General features: G+C 39.9%; 1 protein-coding gene across 2 annotated transcripts in view; it reads left to right on the top strand.

Annotated features, from left to right (window-relative positions):
• LOC102918693 (phosphatidylinositol 3,4,5-trisphosphate 3-phosphatase TPTE2-like) overlaps nt 1–15,556 on the top strand; it is an 82,536-nt gene extending 66,980 nt beyond the window's left edge. Inside the window, exons 25-28 of one of the 2 annotated variants that reach the window (XM_042262629.2) lie at nt 1,311–1,402; nt 5,616–5,708; nt 13,438–13,508; nt 15,263–15,556. In XM_042262629.2, the coding sequence (XP_042118563.1) occupies nt 1,311–1,402; nt 5,616–5,708; nt 13,438–13,508; nt 15,263–15,383 (377 nt within the window). In that variant the 3' untranslated portion in view covers nt 15,384–15,556. The remainder of the gene's footprint in view (nt 1–1,310; nt 1,403–5,615; nt 5,709–13,437; nt 13,509–15,262) is intronic. The other variant, XM_042262634.2, reaches the window with a different exon arrangement.
• Nucleotides 15,557–18,429: the final 2,873 nt, after the last annotated feature.

Raw genomic sequence — 18,429 nt, 5'->3', positions numbered from 1 at the left:
GGAAACTGTGATTAAGATGTTTATATACATATAAAACAAAAATTCCCATCCCTAAAAAAATTAATAATATTGGTTACATATTTGGGGCTGAAGGATGGATAAGATGGAGATTTCTCACTGCATAGGATTTTTGTTTGTTTTACTTTTATGTTTTAAAATCTTTAAGATCCACTTACACAGTTTGCAATTTTTTTTTTTTTTTTTTTTTTTTTGGTTTTTCGAGACAGGGTTTCTCTGTGTAGCTTTGCGCCTCTCCTGGGACTCACTTGGTAGCTCAGGCTGGCCTCGAACTCACAGAGATCCGCCTGGCTCTGCCTCCCGAGTGCTGGGATTAAAGGCGTGCGCCACCACCGCCCGGCCAGTTTGCAATTTTTAAGTGTGGGAGAACTTAAGGGCTTCGATACATTCATTTTTTCTGTCATGTGGTAAGTATTTGACTTCATATGATTCTATAATTTTTTTCATTTTATCGTCTGTATTCATTGTACATAATACTGTGTTACATAAAACATCTTCATACAAGTGCACAACAGTTTTACATTTTATTTCTGGTCAACATCAGTGGTTCAGTCACTGGAATGGAGCAGAGGAAACTGAGGCACGAAACCACAGTTCATGATGCTAATTTAGTAAGATGGTGTTAATGAAACCTTAAATATAAAATATATATATATAAATATAAAGAAAACGATGTTAGATGGACCATCAAAAATGACTATGACTTTATTAGCATATCTGTCAAGGTAAAATATGGGGGAAAGTTGGATGGAGGCTTCCCAAACCAGGTGTTTGAGGGAATGATGAAGTGGGGACCATTAGAACTCAGAATAGGGGCATGAGACCATTTATGTAAAGTTTATACTTAGTACTAAAGGAAGTCTGAATATGGCCACCTTGTATTTTTTATAGAGAGAGATTGCTTTAAGAACTGGACTCAGGGTAGAACAAGAGGAATTTTGATAATTATTTTTAAATGTCATGATTGGAAGTCCAAGAAAGTTTGCAAGTCACCATCCCTGGGTTGTTTTTTTTTTCCTAGAAAGATGAAACAATAGAATTCTAACTGTTAGAAACTAAATTACATGTTTTTACATGTATTTTCCCCCTCTTTCTCTAACCTTATCAACTCTGCTTTAGAGACAAAATTGGGTTTTTGAAGTCCTGTTTTTCAAAAACAAAATCTGTAAAAGGCCAAATGACTAAACATGGCCACATTGTTCAATGAGCTCATTGCTCTCTTCTCAAGTTATGGTGTCAATAGGAGAGCTGTTAGGACGTTTAACAAGTCTACATTCTTCATTTTTACCCAGGTGTTGGAAAAGGTGATGGAAGCGATCTACAAGTTCAAATAATAATGTGGCAGGAGACTATATTTTCCTGTTTTTCTTCCAAAAATTGTATGGTAAGAGAAAACACATGAACTTAGATTTCTGGCTTTATTTTTGCTTTTGTTGGTGTGAGTATGTGAAGGGGTATAGGTGTGTGTCCTGGTGTGGGAGCAAGTGTGTGTGCCTGCTTGTGGAATCCAGAGGTCAAGGTTGGGTGCCTGCTTTAATGGCTTCCCACCTCATTTTCCCAGACTAAGTATCTACCGATCCTGGTGTTCACTAATTCAGCAAGGCCAGGGATCCGTCTGTCTCCACATCCCCAGTACTAGGGTTACGGAGTGATCCTCCACACCCAACTCCCTGTGTAGGTGCTGAGGATCCAAACTCAGGTCCTCGTATTTGCACAACAGGCTCTTACCCAGCTAAGCAATTTCCCTAGCCCCGGTGTGTAATTGAAAACTCAGCATCAAAACAGCATGTTTATTTCCCAAGCCACAAAGAGATGCTTGTTGCTCTCTGGTTACCATCCAATTGGTGGATGCTTGGTTTTGATAAAAACCAGAACTAGCTTACTTCACCTTGCTGCTCAAAATGGGTTTTGCAAGACATTTTCTGTAAATTCTGGCCCAGTCTTGCTTTATCTTTCACTTTCCCACAATGTTTAAGTGCATTCCCAGCAATCTATCAAGGTTTTAAGTTTATGTCTTGTTGTTGGTTGTTTTGTCTTTTTTAACTCTTGCTCTTTTGAGGGGCCCTGACCATCCAGCTACTAAATAAATACACACATGAAGGGTTATTCTTAATTATAAATGCCCGGCCTTAGCTTGGCTTGTTTCTTGACAGCTTTTCTTAAGTTATTATCTCATCTGCCTTTTGCCTCTGGGCTTTTACCTTTCTCTTACTTCTGTGTATCTTACTTTCACTCTTACTCTGTGGCTGGCTTGTCCCTAGTGTCCTCCTCTCCTTGTTCTCTTGCTCCTTCTTTCTCTCCCAGATTTCTTCTTCTATCTACTCTCTCTGCCCGCCAGCTCCACCTATCCTTTCTCCTGCCTCACTATTGGCCATTCAGTTCTTTATTAGGCCATCAGGTGTTTTAGACAGGCAAAGTAACACAGCTTTAATGTACCTCAGAGTTTTGTTGTGTTATTTTTGTTTAGTTTCAGGAGAACAACAACCCTTCTTTCTTGATGTCTCCTTTGACCCAGTGTTATTTAATGTGTAATTTAATTTCTATGAGTTTGTTTTTATTAGTTTGTTTTGTTGCTGATTTTAAGTTTTATTGCATTGTGGCCACATAGAATGTATAGCGTTATTTCAATTGTTTTTGTATCCTGGTATATGATCTGTTTTAGAGAAAGTTCCATGGGATGCTAAGTAGAATATATATTCTTTGGTGTTTGGGTAGAGTACTTGACAGATGCCTGTTAGGTCCTTTTGATGTCTGATGTCATATAATTCCAATGTTCCTCTGTATTTTTTATCCAAATTGTCCTTCTATTGGAGTAGGTGAGTTATTGAAATCAGTCACCTGTTATTACTGGGGTGATGTTAATCTGTGTTTTGAAGTTTGTAGTTGTTTTGTGTGGTGGTATTGTGTTCCCCCAAAATATTGTGCACCCTAATAAACTTATCTGGGGTCAGAGAACAGAACAGCCACTAGATACAGAAGCTAGAAAATGGTGGCATTCATGCCTAGCATTCCAGAGGCAGAAATCTCTCTGGATCTCTGTGAGTTCAAGGCCACACTGGAAATAGCCAGGTATTGTGACACATGCCTTTAATCCCAGGAAGCAATGGGAGAAAGCAGAAAGGTATTTAAGGCTTGAGGACCAGGAACTAGAGCGGGTTAAGCTTTCAGGCTTTCAAGAAACAGTTCAGCTGAGATTCATTCTGGATGAGGACTCAGAGGCTTCCCGTCTGAGGAAACAGGATCAGCTGAGGAATTGGTGAGGCGAGGTGACTGTGGTTTGTTCTGTCTCTCTGATCTTCCAGCATTCACCCCAATACCTGGCTTTAGGTTTGATTTTATTAATAAGACCTTCTAAGATTCATGCTACAGTTTAGTTTTTTGTTTGTTTTGTTCTTAATACAATTGAGTGCCTGAGAATTTGGTGCATATATGTGTAGGACTGTAATGTCTTCTTGGTTAATTGTTCTCTTTGATCAGAATGGTGTAACCTTCTTTATGTCTTCTGAATAATATTAGAGGATAGATTTCCTTTCTTTATTCAAATAGCCTGTGTCTTTTGAATGGAGAGTCAAGGGCATTTATATTTAACGCTACTATTGAAAGAAAAGAAATGTGTTCATTGCTCTCTCTCTCTCTCTCTCTCTCTCTCTCTCTCTCTCTCTCTCTCTCTCTCTCTGCTCTTTGTATAATTGTTTCTATCTTGTGTTCCATTGATTATAGCTTCATTTATTTTCTTTCCATACTTCCCTGTTACTCAGGTGTGCCCTCTGTTTCTGAATGTACCCCTTTTTAAATTAAAATTTAGAATTTAATTAAAATGCTTTTCTTTTATTGAAATAGAATTTTTTCATATGATATATTCAGATTACCATTTCCCCTCCCCCAACTACTCCAAGAGTCTCCCCATCTCCCTTCCCTTCCAGATCCAAACCCTTTCTGTCTCTCTTTAGAAAACAAACAGACAACTAAAGAATAGTTAATAAAATAAGATAAAAGAAGCCAGAATAGAACAAAACAAACAAACACACAAACAGAAGAAAAAGAGCCAAAGAAAAAACACGAGAAACACGTATAGAGACACACCCACATTTGTACACACAGGAATTCCCTAAATGCACAAAATTAGAAGCCATAATATATAAGCAAAAGGATCTGTAAGGTTAAAAAAACAAACAAATGCCCTGACACAGCATTATAAGACAAAGAACCTCCAAACATGCCATCAGTTCATTTCGTGGTGGCAGTCTACTGCTGGGCATGCACTTGGCCTTTGGAATGGTTTGAATCCCCAGTGAGACTCCATGGGAGAGAACTAGTTTTTCATTTGTGAGTGATTATCAACTGGAGATAGGTTCTCAGCTAGGGATGTGGGCTTGCGTGTATTTTTTCTCTCAGCTGGGACCCCATCTGCTGCAGAACCATGCAGGCCCTTATGCATGCTGCACATCAGCCATGAGGAGTTGGTAGGTCGGTTCTCCGGCTCTCAGTGTTGATTTTTATTTTATGTGTACAGGTGTTTTGCGTGCTTGTACATGTACACCATGTACATGCAGTGCCCAGAGAACCCAGAATAGGGCATCAGATTCCCATCGGTTACAAATGGTTGTCAACTACCATGTGGGTGCTGGGAACCAAACCCAAGTTCTCTGAAAGAATAGCTAGTACTTGTACCTGCTGAGCCATCCCTCCAGCCCCTCGGTGTTGATTTTTGACTAGATACCTGGGGGTGATTCCAATCCAGTGGTAAGCAAGAATGTGTATGAATAGGGCTTACGGCTGGGCCTGCCTGGGATGGTGTACAAGCTTCGGTAGTCAGGCTATGCATAGGAGTGTGTGCAGGTGAGACGTCATCTGAAGTATCCACCAGGCCAGGCTGCCGAGTACACAGACTGTGCCAGCAAGGTTAGGCCTTGGGTTTGGCACAGCGGGGTGATGTTCTGTGGGAACTTACCAGGCTAGGTCGGCACAGAAGCCGAGCTCACAGAGCTAGGTAGGCCCGAGTGTTGGGGATATTGTAGGTGGTTCATGTTGCAAGGAACTCACCAGAATGGGTGGATGCAAAGGCTGTACACCCAGCACTAGACATCCGGTTTGGGGATGGCATGCGTAGTGCATTTTTAAAAATAACTTATTTCTTTTATGTACATTGGTGTTTTAGTATCCTAGGACTGGAGTTACAGAGAGTTGTAAGCTGCCATGTGGGTGCTGGGAACTGAACCCAGGTCCTCTGGATCCTCTCTTAACCGCTGAGCCATCTCTCCAGCCCGCATAGTGCATTTTTAAAAAAGGCTTCAACATAGGAAAATGAGATGATGAATATCCAACTGTAAAGCTTTCTTGGTTGAGATCTATTATATTTAATTATGTATTTTTCAACAGTGTCCCATCAGGGCCTTCAACAGATGTAAGGTTAATTTAAATAACTGAGTTACAATTTCATAGAAAGATTAATATCTACATATATATATGTGAAATGACTGGACTTTGACATCAAGGATACTTGATAAATTTAGGATGTTTGAGGAAGTAAAAGTGGACTTCACTCTTATACATCTTAACCAAGCATATAGTTGTGAATTTCATATGTTTGTTCACAGATATTTCATGACGTTGAAACAGACAGAGTAATAATTGATGTATTCAAATGTCCAGCTCTATATGAGGATGTGAAAGTGAAATTTCTCTGTCCGGTGAGTAATGAAGACACACCTTGTTCTTGTCTGGTCTTTTTCTTTTGTTTTAGTTTTTTGAGACAGAGTTGCATAGTCCTTATTATATAACCCAGGCTGGCCTAGAACATGTGATCCTCCTGCCTCAGCCTCCCAAGTGCTGGGGTTACAGGGTTGTGTCACCAAGGGTGACTCTTTCTTGTGTTGTGGTCTTTTTAATGATTTTGGTTTGGAATTTCCTTTGCTACAATTCCCAATAAAGGAAATGACAGATTGGGCTGGAGAGATGGTTCAGTGGTTGGGACCCTTGGCTGCTCTTCTGGTAGACCGGGGTTCAATTCCCAGCACCCAAAAGGCAGCTTACAACTGTTCCTTGAAAAAAGACTACTGATCCATTCATCTCTAGCTCACAAAAAAAATAAAAAATAAAAAAATAAAAAGGAAATGACAGACATCAGCCCATGGCCAGGAAATTAGAGGAAAGCAACAAATCAAAATGAGACTTTTTTCCCTGAAGAACATATATAATATTTTTGTTCATTTTATAAGTTCTATATAATAAGCACATATTAATTTTCAAATAAAATGGAAAGTCTTGATTTGAAAAAAAGACAAAAATACTGCAAATCAGTGATTATGTTTTTGTTTTGTATCTTTAAGATACGTTGTAGCCACTGGGAATTCAGGCATACGTCTTTAATCCCAGCACTCAGGAGACAGAGGCAGATGAATCTCTATGAGTTTGAGGTCAGCCTGGTCTACATTGTGGGATCCAGACCAACTGAGCTACATAGTGAGATTCTGTCTCCCCAAATCCCAAAATGGCAAGCAAACAAAACACCATATTATTGCCAATAATTTATAACAGACTTTAAAATAAAGGTTTTTAACTTATCTTTGAATTGATAAACAATATAATCATTTTATTAATCTAATCTTGCCTTATGAAAAATGGGAATGTCTTCCATTGTCTTTACTCAGAACATCTTAAGTTATCAGCTATAAATACTATGTCTGGATATTTACTGCATGTAGCAATCTTAAAGCCTCACTAGTTTCATTTTTTCTATAAAATTATTCATCTGAACTGCAAATAACTATGTTAGTCAACTTAAAATGTCTGTTCCTTTTTCATCCTCTGCCTGCTTTCTGCTAGCTACTTAAATTATAAACAGGTTGAAGCAGGTGACGTAGGTGGTTCCCATACATATAGGCTGGCTGCCTTGAAGAATGGAGCCGCTCTGAATTCTCACTCCCGAAGCAATCTCTAACCAAAGATAGTATCCCAGTGCCATTTGTGAGGGACACCTACAGTAGCACCTGGGGACCCTTGAAAGATTACTCTGAGCCTTGACTTTTAGACACTTTGACCCGAGCTTGACCAGGATCCACGGCTCTGAGGCAGAAAGGAATTTTGGGACTGGCAAGTATGAATCAGAATTGGTGTTAATAAAGATATTACAATATACATTCTAAAAGCAAGGATCAGGAGAAAGAAAAGCATCCAGAAACAAAGGCTGGGTGCAGGCTTCTCTGAGAGTCACAGTGTCATTTTAGTAGTCTTATTTTGGTGGACGTTAAAGGTATTATGAAAGGATTGTTTGGAGCCTAAATTAGATAATAGGGTGGTTCCTGGGGATCATCTGACAGGATTACAATTGATAACCTCAGGAGTAGCAGAAGGTATGGTATCAATGTGCAGAAGTCAGAAGGAATGATGCCCTTCCCTAGGTCGTATACATTCAGGCCTTAAGACTGGTCCATTGCTATCTTAACATACAGTATCTACATAAGGAAAGAACAAACTCTCTGTCAGCAACTTGTATAACAATGATAATTGTGCTAGAATTCTTACTTCCCAGCTGGCAAGAGGTTTCAACCTGCATGAAGGTTCTTCTTTCCCTTGTCATGTCCTCATATTTTCTCATCTTTCTTTCTGGCCCCACAAAGACCATTGGTCAAGGAACCTTGGTAAAAATACAGCCTTTGTGATCATCAAAGCCGTAACATGAAAAGTACATTCCAAAAATATAGGCATTTCTTTCTTTCTTTTTCTTGTCTTTTCAAGACAGGGTTTCTCTGTATAATAGCTTTGGCTGTCCTGGAACTTGCAGTGTAGCCCAGGCTGGCCTCAAACTCACTCAGATCTGCTTGCCTCTGCCTCCTGAGTGCTGTTATTCAAGGTATGCGCCACCACCGCCCAGCAAATATAGGTATTTTTATCATCAGCTTTGTTGTTGATAATTAATTATTCAGTGTAGCTTCTCCTTGCAGAAATCAGTAAGAAACCCTTTCTTTTCCTTTAGATTTGTCTTGAGACTTCTCTCTGGAGAGTGGCTATAACTTTTAAGCTTGTTCTAATAGATTTCCTAATGAAGTGGTTGTATATACTTAGGTGTCTTTCTCAAACTATTTCTTTGTCCTGGTCGACAGCCTAATGCCTAAGTGTCTGATCAGTGACCTTCTCACAGGAACCTGTTTCTATTGGCAGACGTCCTGTGGTTCTTGTCTGCCCTCTCTAGTTTATTCCTATAAAGATGGCCACTTTCTAGGCTAGCCCTGGAAGGAAGAACATTGTGTTCAGGTGTGCTAGGTAGATATGCTGGAGATAATCACAGATCGCAAAAGATAATAACAGCAGCAGCTTTTCATTACTTGGAAGAATCCCAGAAAGAAGAGGGCAGCATGCCTCATGGGAACGAAGAAGAGCGCCACCTAAAGGCAATAGAAAGCGATCTCAATCAATATAACCTCTAGGTCCATCCCCTTTTGTGCAAAGTCCATGATTTCATTTTTCTAAACATCTGGACAGAATTCCATAGTGTGTATGTGCCACATTTTCACTAACCATTTCATCATGATTTCATTTTTTTTAACATCTGGACAGAATTCCATAGTGTATGTGTGCCACATTTTCACTAACCACTTTATCATGATTTCATTTTTCTTAACATCTGGACAGAATTCCATAGTGTACATGTGCCACATTTTCAGTATCCACTTCTCAGTTGAAGGACCATTGGGTTGCTTCTGTTCCCTAGCTATTGTGAATAGAGCAGCAATGAATGAGGCTGAACAGAGCATCCGTGGAGTAGGACGTTGAGTCCTTTGGGCATATGGTAGATTTATTTTTAGTTTTTTGAGAATTCACACTGATTTCCACAGTGCCTGTGCAGTTTACAGTCCCACCAAGAGTGAATGAAAGTTCCCTTTTCTCCACAAACCATTTTGTTGATCTTTCCCGTTCTTACTAGGGAAAGATGAAATGTCAAGGTTGTTTTGATTTGCATTTCCCTAATTGCTAGGCATGAGAAACTTTTTTTGAGACATTTATTATCCATTTTTTCCCTCTTTTGAGAACTCTGTTCAGGTCCATGTTTTAAATGTCTTTTTATTATTGTTACTATTCTTCATTTTATCGAGTTCTTTATATATTCTGGATACTAATCCTCTGTCAGATGTGTAGCTGGCAGAGGTTCTCTCCCATTCCGAGGCTTCCTTCTTTAGCTGTGCAGAAGCTTTTTAGTTTTCTGAAGTTCCACTTCTCAGTTGTGAGCCTTCATTCCTGGGCAGACCACCCTGTTCAGAAAGTCCTCTCCTACATCTATTTGATGTGGGGTACTATGTGCTATTCTTGCACTTTCAACATTTCAAGTTTCACGTTTAAGTCTTTGAGCCATTAGAGTTAGTTTTTTTGTGTAAGGTGATAGAGACAGGTCTAATTTCATTCTTTTGTATGCAGACATAGAATTTACCCAGCACCATTAGTTAAAGATGCTTTCTTGCTGGGCAATGGTGGCATGGTGGCACATGCCACGCCTTTAATCCCAGCACTCAGAAGGCAGAAGAAGAAGGATCTCTGTGAGTTCAAGGTCAGCCTGGTCTACAGCGTGAATTCCAGGACAAGCAAGATTACACAGAGAAACCCTGTCTTGAAAAAAAAAAAAAAAGGATGCTTTCTTTTCTCCAGCCTTTGTTCTGGGCATCTCTGTCAAATATTAAATGGCTGAAGTTACAGGTGCCCATATTTGAGTCTTTTATTTTGTTCCATTGGCCTATATGGCTGTACCATATTTATTATGGTTCTGAAATATATCTAAAATCTGGAATAATAATTCCTCCAGCATTGTTATTTTTCCTTGGAATGGTTTTGGCTATCCAGAGTCTTTGTGATTCCATATGAATTTTAGGATAGTTGTTGGTTTTTTTCTATTTCTGTGAAGAATTGAGATAGAGCTTTTGCATGGGGTTGCATTGAATCTGTATGTAGTTTTTGGTAAAATGGTCATTTTCCTAATATTAATTCTACCAACCCATAAGCACAAGATGTCTCTCCACTTTCCAGTGTCTTAATCTCTTTCTTTGGGGTCTTAAAGTTTTCATTGTAGAAGTCCTTTACTTCCTTGGGTAGGTTTCTTCCTAGATATTTGAGGATTGTGAATGGGAGTTAGTCTTTTATCTCCTTTTCTATATGTTTGTTAGCGGTGTGTAGAAAAGCTCTTGATTTGAGCAAGTTGATTCAGAATCCTGCCACATGGCCATGTTTGTCTTCTTCTTTCCCTGTTTGTGCTACTTTAATTCCCTTCTCTTGCCTTATTGCTCCAGCTAGTGTTTCTAGAACAATATTGAAAGGGAGTGGGGGGTCGGGAACATCATTTTCTCATTCATGACTCTAGTGGGATTGCTTCTAGCTTTTCTCCATTTAGGATGATGTGTGTGCGGGTTTCTCATATGTGGTTTTATTATGTTGCATTATGTTCCTTCTAGCCTTACATTCTCTAGGACTTTTACCATGAATGCATCTATTGTCAAAGGCGTTTTCTGCGTCTATTGAGATGTCCATGTGATTTTTCTATTTAAGTCCATTTATGTGTTTTATTGCGTTTATTGACTCGCATATGTTGAACCCTCCTTGCATTTCAGGGCTAAAGCTAACTGGGTCATGGTAGATAATATTTTAATATATGTGTGTATTCTGTTTGTCAGTGTTTTATTGAGCATTTTTTAATCTGTAGTTTGAAAGCTGTAGTTTTCTTTTTTTGTTGTGTCTTTTCCTGGCTTTGGAATTAAGAGTGGAGTACACCTTCTGTTTCTGTCTTATCATTTAGGAAGGATTGGCTGCAGATCTTCTTTGAAAGTCTGGTAGAATTCTGATGTCTATCCTCTGGCCCTGGACTATTTTTAAGCTGGAATTTTTTTTTTTTTTTTTTTGGTTTTTTTCGAGACAGGGTTTCTCTGCGTAGCTTTGCGCCTTTCCTGGAGCTCACTTGGTAGTCCAGGCTGGCCTCGAACTCACAGAGATCCGCCTGCCTCTGCCTCCCAAGTGCTGGGATTAAAGGCGTGCGCCACCACGCCCGGCTCAAAGCTGGAATTTTTTTATATTATTATTTCAATCTCACTTATTATGGTTTAGGTTGCTGGCTTCTTCTTGGTTTCACTTTGGTGGTTTTTGCTGAATCCAGAAATTCATCCACTTCTTTTAGGTTTTCCAGGTTAAGAGAATACAGGTTTTTAGAATATTCCCTTATATAATTCTGAATTTCTTTGGTGTTTGTTGCAACATTTCCATGTTCGTTTCTGATTGTGTTAGGTCCTATTTGGTCTGTCAATCTTGTTTATGTTCTCAAATAACCAGCTCTTAGATTCATTGATTCTGTGTATTGTTAGGTGGTGTGCTTCTAATTTTTTTTTCATTTTTTAACAGTACAAATATCTGGAAAAATATAATACACATAAGTCACTACATATATATGTGTGTATATGTGAATATATGAGAATATATATGTGAGAGTAAATATGTATATGGGTTGACAATGCTTCTTCCAATAGCAAAAGACCAAAGACCAACTAACAAGAACCCCAACACCACTCATGAGAGTCCCAGGAAGTAATATGGCAGGACACAGAAAAGTATATAAGGTGTGAGAACCAGGAACTAGAGGTTTTTAGAAGCTTTTAGGGTTTTTAGGCAGTTCAACTGAGACCCTCATGGGTGAGGACTCAGAGGCTCTTCAGTCTGAGGATTTGTGGAAACAGGGATCAGCTGAGGAGTTGGCGAGGTGAGGTTGGCAGTGGCTTGTTCTGTCTCTCTGATCTTTCAGCTTTCACCCCAATATCTGGCTCTGGATTTTTTCTTTTATTAATAAGACCGTTTAGGAATTTGTGTTACATATGTAACAACAATTAATGAAAACAGAGGCTTTGGATTACAAAAAGAGCAAGGAGGGTTACTTGGAAGACATGTTTCCTTCCTTCCCTTTCCTCCTTCCACCCCCTTGTATCTTCTCCCCTTGCACCCTCTCAAATGTTGAGATACCTTCTTCCACATTGTCACTGGTGTTGCCCTAGTTCAGGTCTTGTTTAAGCAGTCATGTTGTTGTGGTGCCATGGATGAAGCCTGCCTGTGTTTCTAAGAGACACACGTCGTCGCTGATGTCCTAGTCTTCTGGCTCTTACAGTATTTCTGACCCTTCTTCTCCATTGCTCCTTGAGTCTTAGGTACAGGAGCTGTGCTGTGGATGTGTCCATTGGAGCAAGGTGCTCCAGGGTAAGTTGTTCTCAGTGTTTTGACCAGTTGTTTCTTGTAGTTGTTGTTTTTTGTAATGATCTTGGTCTGCTACAAAGAGAAGCTTCCTTGAGGAGGTTTAAGAACTACACTCCATCTGTGGGTATAAGGATAAGTATTTAGAATGCAGTTAGGAAATATGCTGGTTTAGTAAAGTGGTGATACTAGGTTAGTCTCTAAGACCCAATGACAACTAGCTCCAGGGAGTTGACTAGGTTTCCAGTACCAGCCATGATTATCTCCTGATGAGTGGGCCTGATGTCTTCATTAGACAGTTGTTGGTTGCTGCCAAGATGGAGTGCCACTGTTGCACCCTAGGGATATGTTGCCATGTTCATGGCTGGGTAGGCTAGTGGTTGCTTCCCTCCCCTCGAAGCATACATAGCACCTTCCAGAGGCTTTCAGGTCAGATTGAGCTTGGATCTTCTGAGTCCTGCATCCAAAGTCCATAGTGTCTTCAGCAATAGGGACATCCCTTCAACCTCTGGGAGGTAACCAATAGCAACAGCAACAGCCTATATTGTTTGGAGAATCTCTGAGTCTACCCTGACCAATAATTTGAAATGAAAGTTTCTCACACTTGGTACTGTGGGTTTTGTTAGTCTATCGCTCTTGGTGGAGATGCTGTCAGCTCAAGCAGCATGATTTCATTTAAACTATATATGTATATGTGTGTGTGTGTGTGTGTGTGTGTGTGTGTGTGTGCGTGTGTGTGTGTGTGTGTGTGTGTGTGTGTGTGTGTGTGTGTATGTGTGTGTATACACACCCTTATAGGTACTATAAGTAAATTTAGGCTAATAAAAATAATGATTCCTATGGCTTTTCAAACACTGGCATTTTTAATGCATAAAAGTTATATTTTTAAGTTTAATTTATCTGTTTTATTTTACTTCACTGCACTAATCTGATATTTATATTTTAATTGAAATTACCAGCTAAATAATACATTCTAACACATTTCCTTAAAATTTTTAACACCAAGAGAAAGCAAGATTCTCTTGAAGCCTTCTTTGCGTCTTGAGTGTATCATTATAAACTGTAAAGTGTTGCATATTTAATGTTTGTGATGGCTTAATATGTTTTTACAGGAATAAGGGAAGAAATTTTAAACTCGTTGGAATCATTAGTTCTTTGTATCAGTTTTATGATGAAACTAACCTTTTTCTTTAACCATGTCTTTTTTAGAATCTTCCTAAATACTATGATGACTGCCCTTTTTTCTTTTGGTTTCATACAGCTTTTATACGAAAAAACAGGTAGGGATACAGTGTAATGCACCAGAACCAGCTTCATGCTCCATGTATGTATTATGACAAGGTTTATGCCAGCTGTCCTAAGTTCAACTTATAGAAACAAAACAAAATCCTTGAGTCACCCCAATGCATTAGTCATCTAAATGTGGTTTTAAAATCCTTTTAGAGTTTGTTTGCATTTATTAGTAGTATGAAATACACATACAATACAATATACATTTACAGTTTGTGTTTCCTTTTGTCTTTTTCACGGCACTCAGTTCCATTAGCTACCCCCACCTCCACCCTGTTCCCCTTGCTTGGGACATTATGTGACTTGGTAAAGGTTATTTTCAATATCCGGCTGCTGCTCGAACCTCAGTGTTGCATTAGTCACAAGCACTGTGCCTTTGGACTATAAGACAAAATGTACTATCCTCAGATGTGAATGTGACAGCAAACTCCTTCCATGGAAGGTTAATATGCATCCACTTAGTGCCTTGAGTTTGGCTAGGCCTCGAGGAGCGTTGGCTAACTGGCACCCAACCACCCAATTCCAAGTGCGATCCAGAGGTGTCCACAGCTTAGAAGCTGATTGGCACACCTACCATCTAGGGCTGAAAGAAGTTAGAAAGCACGAGTATTAATGAAGTCACCTAAAATCATTCATGTGATAATTTCTCACCTAAATATAATTTATTAGAAAATCATTTATTAGAAATTGAATTGAAAATCTTTATTTAAAAAATTAATTGGATTTGGCCGGGCGGTGGTGGCGCACGCCTTTAATCCCAGCACTCGGGAGGCAGAGCCAGGTGGATCGCTGTGAGTTCGAGACAAGCCTGGGCTACCAAGTGAGCTCCAGGAAAGGCGCAAAACTACGCAGAGAAACCCTGTCTCGAAAAACCAAAAATAAATAAATAAATAAATAAATAAATAAAAAATAAAAAATTAATTGGATTTGAATGTTACTCCAAAGAATCTTCTTGTGGTCATGAGAACAAGGGGGAGACAGAGGCAGCTAGACAGAGAGAGAATGAGAATCCACTACAGGAGAAAAAACATTTAACTCAGTTGGTAGATGGTGTTGAAGTGGTTGTCATTGAACAGGCCATGAGTTAACACTGTCCTAATCTTCTCTTCACACTGACCAAGGCCTGGTAACAATTCAAGCCTTGTAAGACACCAGAAGTGAACTTGCAATGCGCATGATTCCTATTTGTAGTGACTTTGTACTTGGTGGAGATTTTGACCATTTATTTCTGGATATGCACAAACTTTGAATCACGAGTCTTTGTCCCTTCTAGTCCACGTTGATATAGGAGAAGCAAAGTTGGATCATTTTAATACTTTTATGGAAGATGCTAAAGATGTTTGTAACATTTAATTTGCATATGGATAAGACAAACTGTCTATATAGTCAGGAGACAGCTGTTAGGCCAAAACACAAAGCTCTTCACTTAAAGGAGAAGCAATATTTTAGTACTGGGTTTTACTACACATCTCTGGAGTATTTCTCACTTAGAGAAATATCACTAATAAGATCATAAGAACCAGTGTTGGAGTATCAGTAGCACATCCTTATTATTAGAGTATTATTATTCATTATTATAATTATTAACATATCTTGGAGAGTTAGGAGTCAGCCAACACACAGAGAGGATCTGAGGCTCTGATTGGTAGTGAGGTCTTTTCCCTGAAGCACCAACAAAGTAACCTATTGCTTGGCTTTCTGTCAGCCTTAATAGAAAATGTAATTATTTTTTTCTTATTCTTAGGCTTTATCTACCAAGAAATGAATTGGATAATCCCCATAAATCAAAAACGTGGAATATTTACCGTTCAAATTTTGCAGTAGAGGTGTATTTTGAAGAGATATCGCCTGCAGTTATAGAGTAGCTGTTGAAGACGTGCTAGTCCCCTTCTTGGATAGAATCATGTTCTTCTCAATCCAAGCTACATATTTATGTCTTCTAACCTATGTCTTTGATGGTATGTCTGCATTATATATATGTGTGTGTGTGTGTACATATCTTTCTGAGAAATATATTAAATGTATACAGGAAAAATAATATCAGTGGTCTTTTTTTTCCTTTGAAGGCATATTAGCAATATGGTCTTTTTGAGAGAGGGTCTCACTATATTGCCCTTGATGGCCTGGAATTCACTGTGTAGGCTAACTCACAGAAATCCACCTGCCTCTGCCTGAAAGCATGTATCACTGTGCCTGGCTCTCTTTGTACTATTTGGAACATACTGTACATAGGAATACTAGGTACCATTTTGAAGAACTTTGAAGCAACCAACCTTTCATGTAAATGTTAGGGACATTAAGTATCATTTTGAAGAACCTTGAAATAACAGATCTTTCCTGTTTAAAAAAAAAAGAGCTATATAGAAATTGGGTGTGTTCCCACAGCACACACGTACTTACAAGTTTCTGAACACATATTTATTTTCTGATTTACGTTTGTAATTTGCCTCTACTTGATTCGTAGATTGATCAGATACATCAGATCAGCAGCAATGCCGTTTGGTGCTCTATTTGGGTATATATTTACCTGCATACTTGTGTCTATGTGTGCCTGTGCATGGGTGTGCATGTGCCATAGTGCACACGTAGCCATCAGAGGACAGCTTGCAGCTTCACATGATAGCTGAATACTAGTTTTCCTGGCTAGAATTTATCATCTTGACATAGAATTATCTAAAGATGCAAAGTGTTTGGGGCAGAAGACTTTTGGGGTATGGTGTTACACACTTGTAATCAGCATTTGGGAGGCTGAGGCAAGAAGGTGGCCTTCAGTTCAAGGCCATCTGTGCTTCATAGCAAATGCCAGGCCAGCCTGAGCTACAGAGACCCAGTCTCAAAGACCCATAAGAAAATTATCCTGGGGCTGGAGAGATGGCTCAGAGGTTAAGAGCACTGGCTGTTCTTCCAAAGGTCCTGAGTTCAATTCCCAGCAACCACGTGGTGGCTCACAACCATCTGTAATGAGATCTGGTGCCCTCTTTTGGCCTGCAGGCATACATGCAGACAAAACACTGTATACATAATAAATAAATAATCTTAAAAAAATATTCAGTCTTTTTTTAAAAAAAGAAAATTATCCTAAACTTAATAGCATGTACTTACGTATTTTTAAAAAGTCATTATTCACAGTGAAGGGCTGAGCAGGGATGGCTCATTTAGTCAAGCACCCACGGAGCAAGCAAGCAAGCGTGAGGACTTGCGATCAGATCTTAGCGCCTGTGTAAGTCACAGCACACATCTGTAACCCCTGCACTGCGGGACCAAAGACAGGCAAATCTCAAAGGCTTGCTGGCTTGCCAGTCTACTCAGGCAGCCAGCTCCAGGCGCAGAAACACCCCCATTTCAAAAAAATCCCTGAGGCAGACTTCGATAGCCCCAGGTAGTTGGCCGGGTTTCCAGCAGCAGGCCTGGTCTCCCTCTTGTTGAGTGGGCCATAAGTCCAACTAGAGAGCCATTGGTTACCACCACAGTAGGTGTGACACTCCTGCACATTAGGGTTATCATGCCATGCAGAAAGCGTTCATCTCGGAGGAGAACCTACGACCACTACTTTGCTCAACCAGCCTGATCTCTAACTACGTTCTAAGCATCTATCGTTATACACAGGCAAGTGCTGGCTTCACCCCTCATGGAGGGGACTTCTCTTTGCAACAGAGACTCTTACAGAAAATCATAACTGATCAGAGTGCAGAGTTGTGGAGCCCAGTCTCAACAGATACACCTACAACACAGCTCCTGCTTCTAAGGCTCAGAGATCATTGCAGAAGAGGGGGCGGAAAAAAATTGTAAGAGCCAGAGCAACAGGCAGTTTGCCATGCGATTGTGTCTCCTAGAAGGTCACAGAAGCTGCTGCGCCCAGGAAGCCTCATCAACATGGCTGCCTAAACAAGACCTGAACAAAAACAACACCAACAGACATGCTATCATGGACATGAGAAAGCTCACCAGGCCTCATTCCTAGACAAAGAACCACAGGAAACTAAGGAAGGCTGAGAGCAGGAGAAATAGTCATCCCCAGGGAAGAGAACACCAATAGGCTATCCAGCGCCAAATGGTCAGCCCTGCAAACATACAAGTAGCAAGATATAGCTATCTCTCTATATGAAGATACATACATATGTACATATGTGTATATATATGTATATGTATGTCAACAAAGAAAAAGAGGCCATGAATTTGAATGAGAAGCAAGGTGAAGGTACATAGTTGGAGGGAGGAAAAGGAAGGTGGAAAATGATGTAATGAGATTATAATATCAAAAAAATTAAAAATTATTTTAAAAAAATAAGGTGGAGAGCAAATAGAGAAAAACAGTCAATATCAACCTCTGGCTGCCACACACATACACGGGTGATTGCATATGCACATACACCACACACATACAGTAAATAGATAAATAACAAATAGCAGCTGTCTTAGTCACTGTTCTTTTACTGTGGCGAGACACCATGACCACAGCAACTCTTATAAAGAAAGCGTTTAATTAGGGGCTGGCTTACAGTTGCAGAGGGCGAGTCCCGTTATCATCATAGCAGGGAGCATGGCGGCATGAAGGCAGACGGGACTCCGGAGCTGAGAGCTTTACATCCCGATCCACAGGCAGCAGGGAGAGACACTGGGCCAGGAATGGGCTTTTGAAACCTCAAAGACCACCCCCAGTGACGCACTTCCTCCAAAACGGCCACTCCTCCTAGTCCTCCAAATAGTTCCACTCCCTGGGGACCAAGCATTCCAATAGGAGCCCTCGGGGGCCGTTCTCATTCCAACCACCACACACGCAGAGGGAGGGAGCGATCTAATGGGGTGTTTCATGACGGCAGAGTACACAAGCAACATTTTCTTTGTCAACTTGCCTACAGTAAAATTATTTTACAACAGGAAATCTTGCTGACAAAAGAATACTTGTTCCAA

Source organism: Peromyscus maniculatus, chromosome 17, assembly GCF_049852395.1.
Source record: "Peromyscus maniculatus bairdii isolate BWxNUB_F1_BW_parent chromosome 17, HU_Pman_BW_mat_3.1, whole genome shotgun sequence".
NCBI lineage: Eukaryota > Metazoa > Chordata > Mammalia > Rodentia > Cricetidae > Peromyscus > Peromyscus maniculatus.
This window is presented reverse-complemented; position numbering and strand designations above follow the sequence as displayed.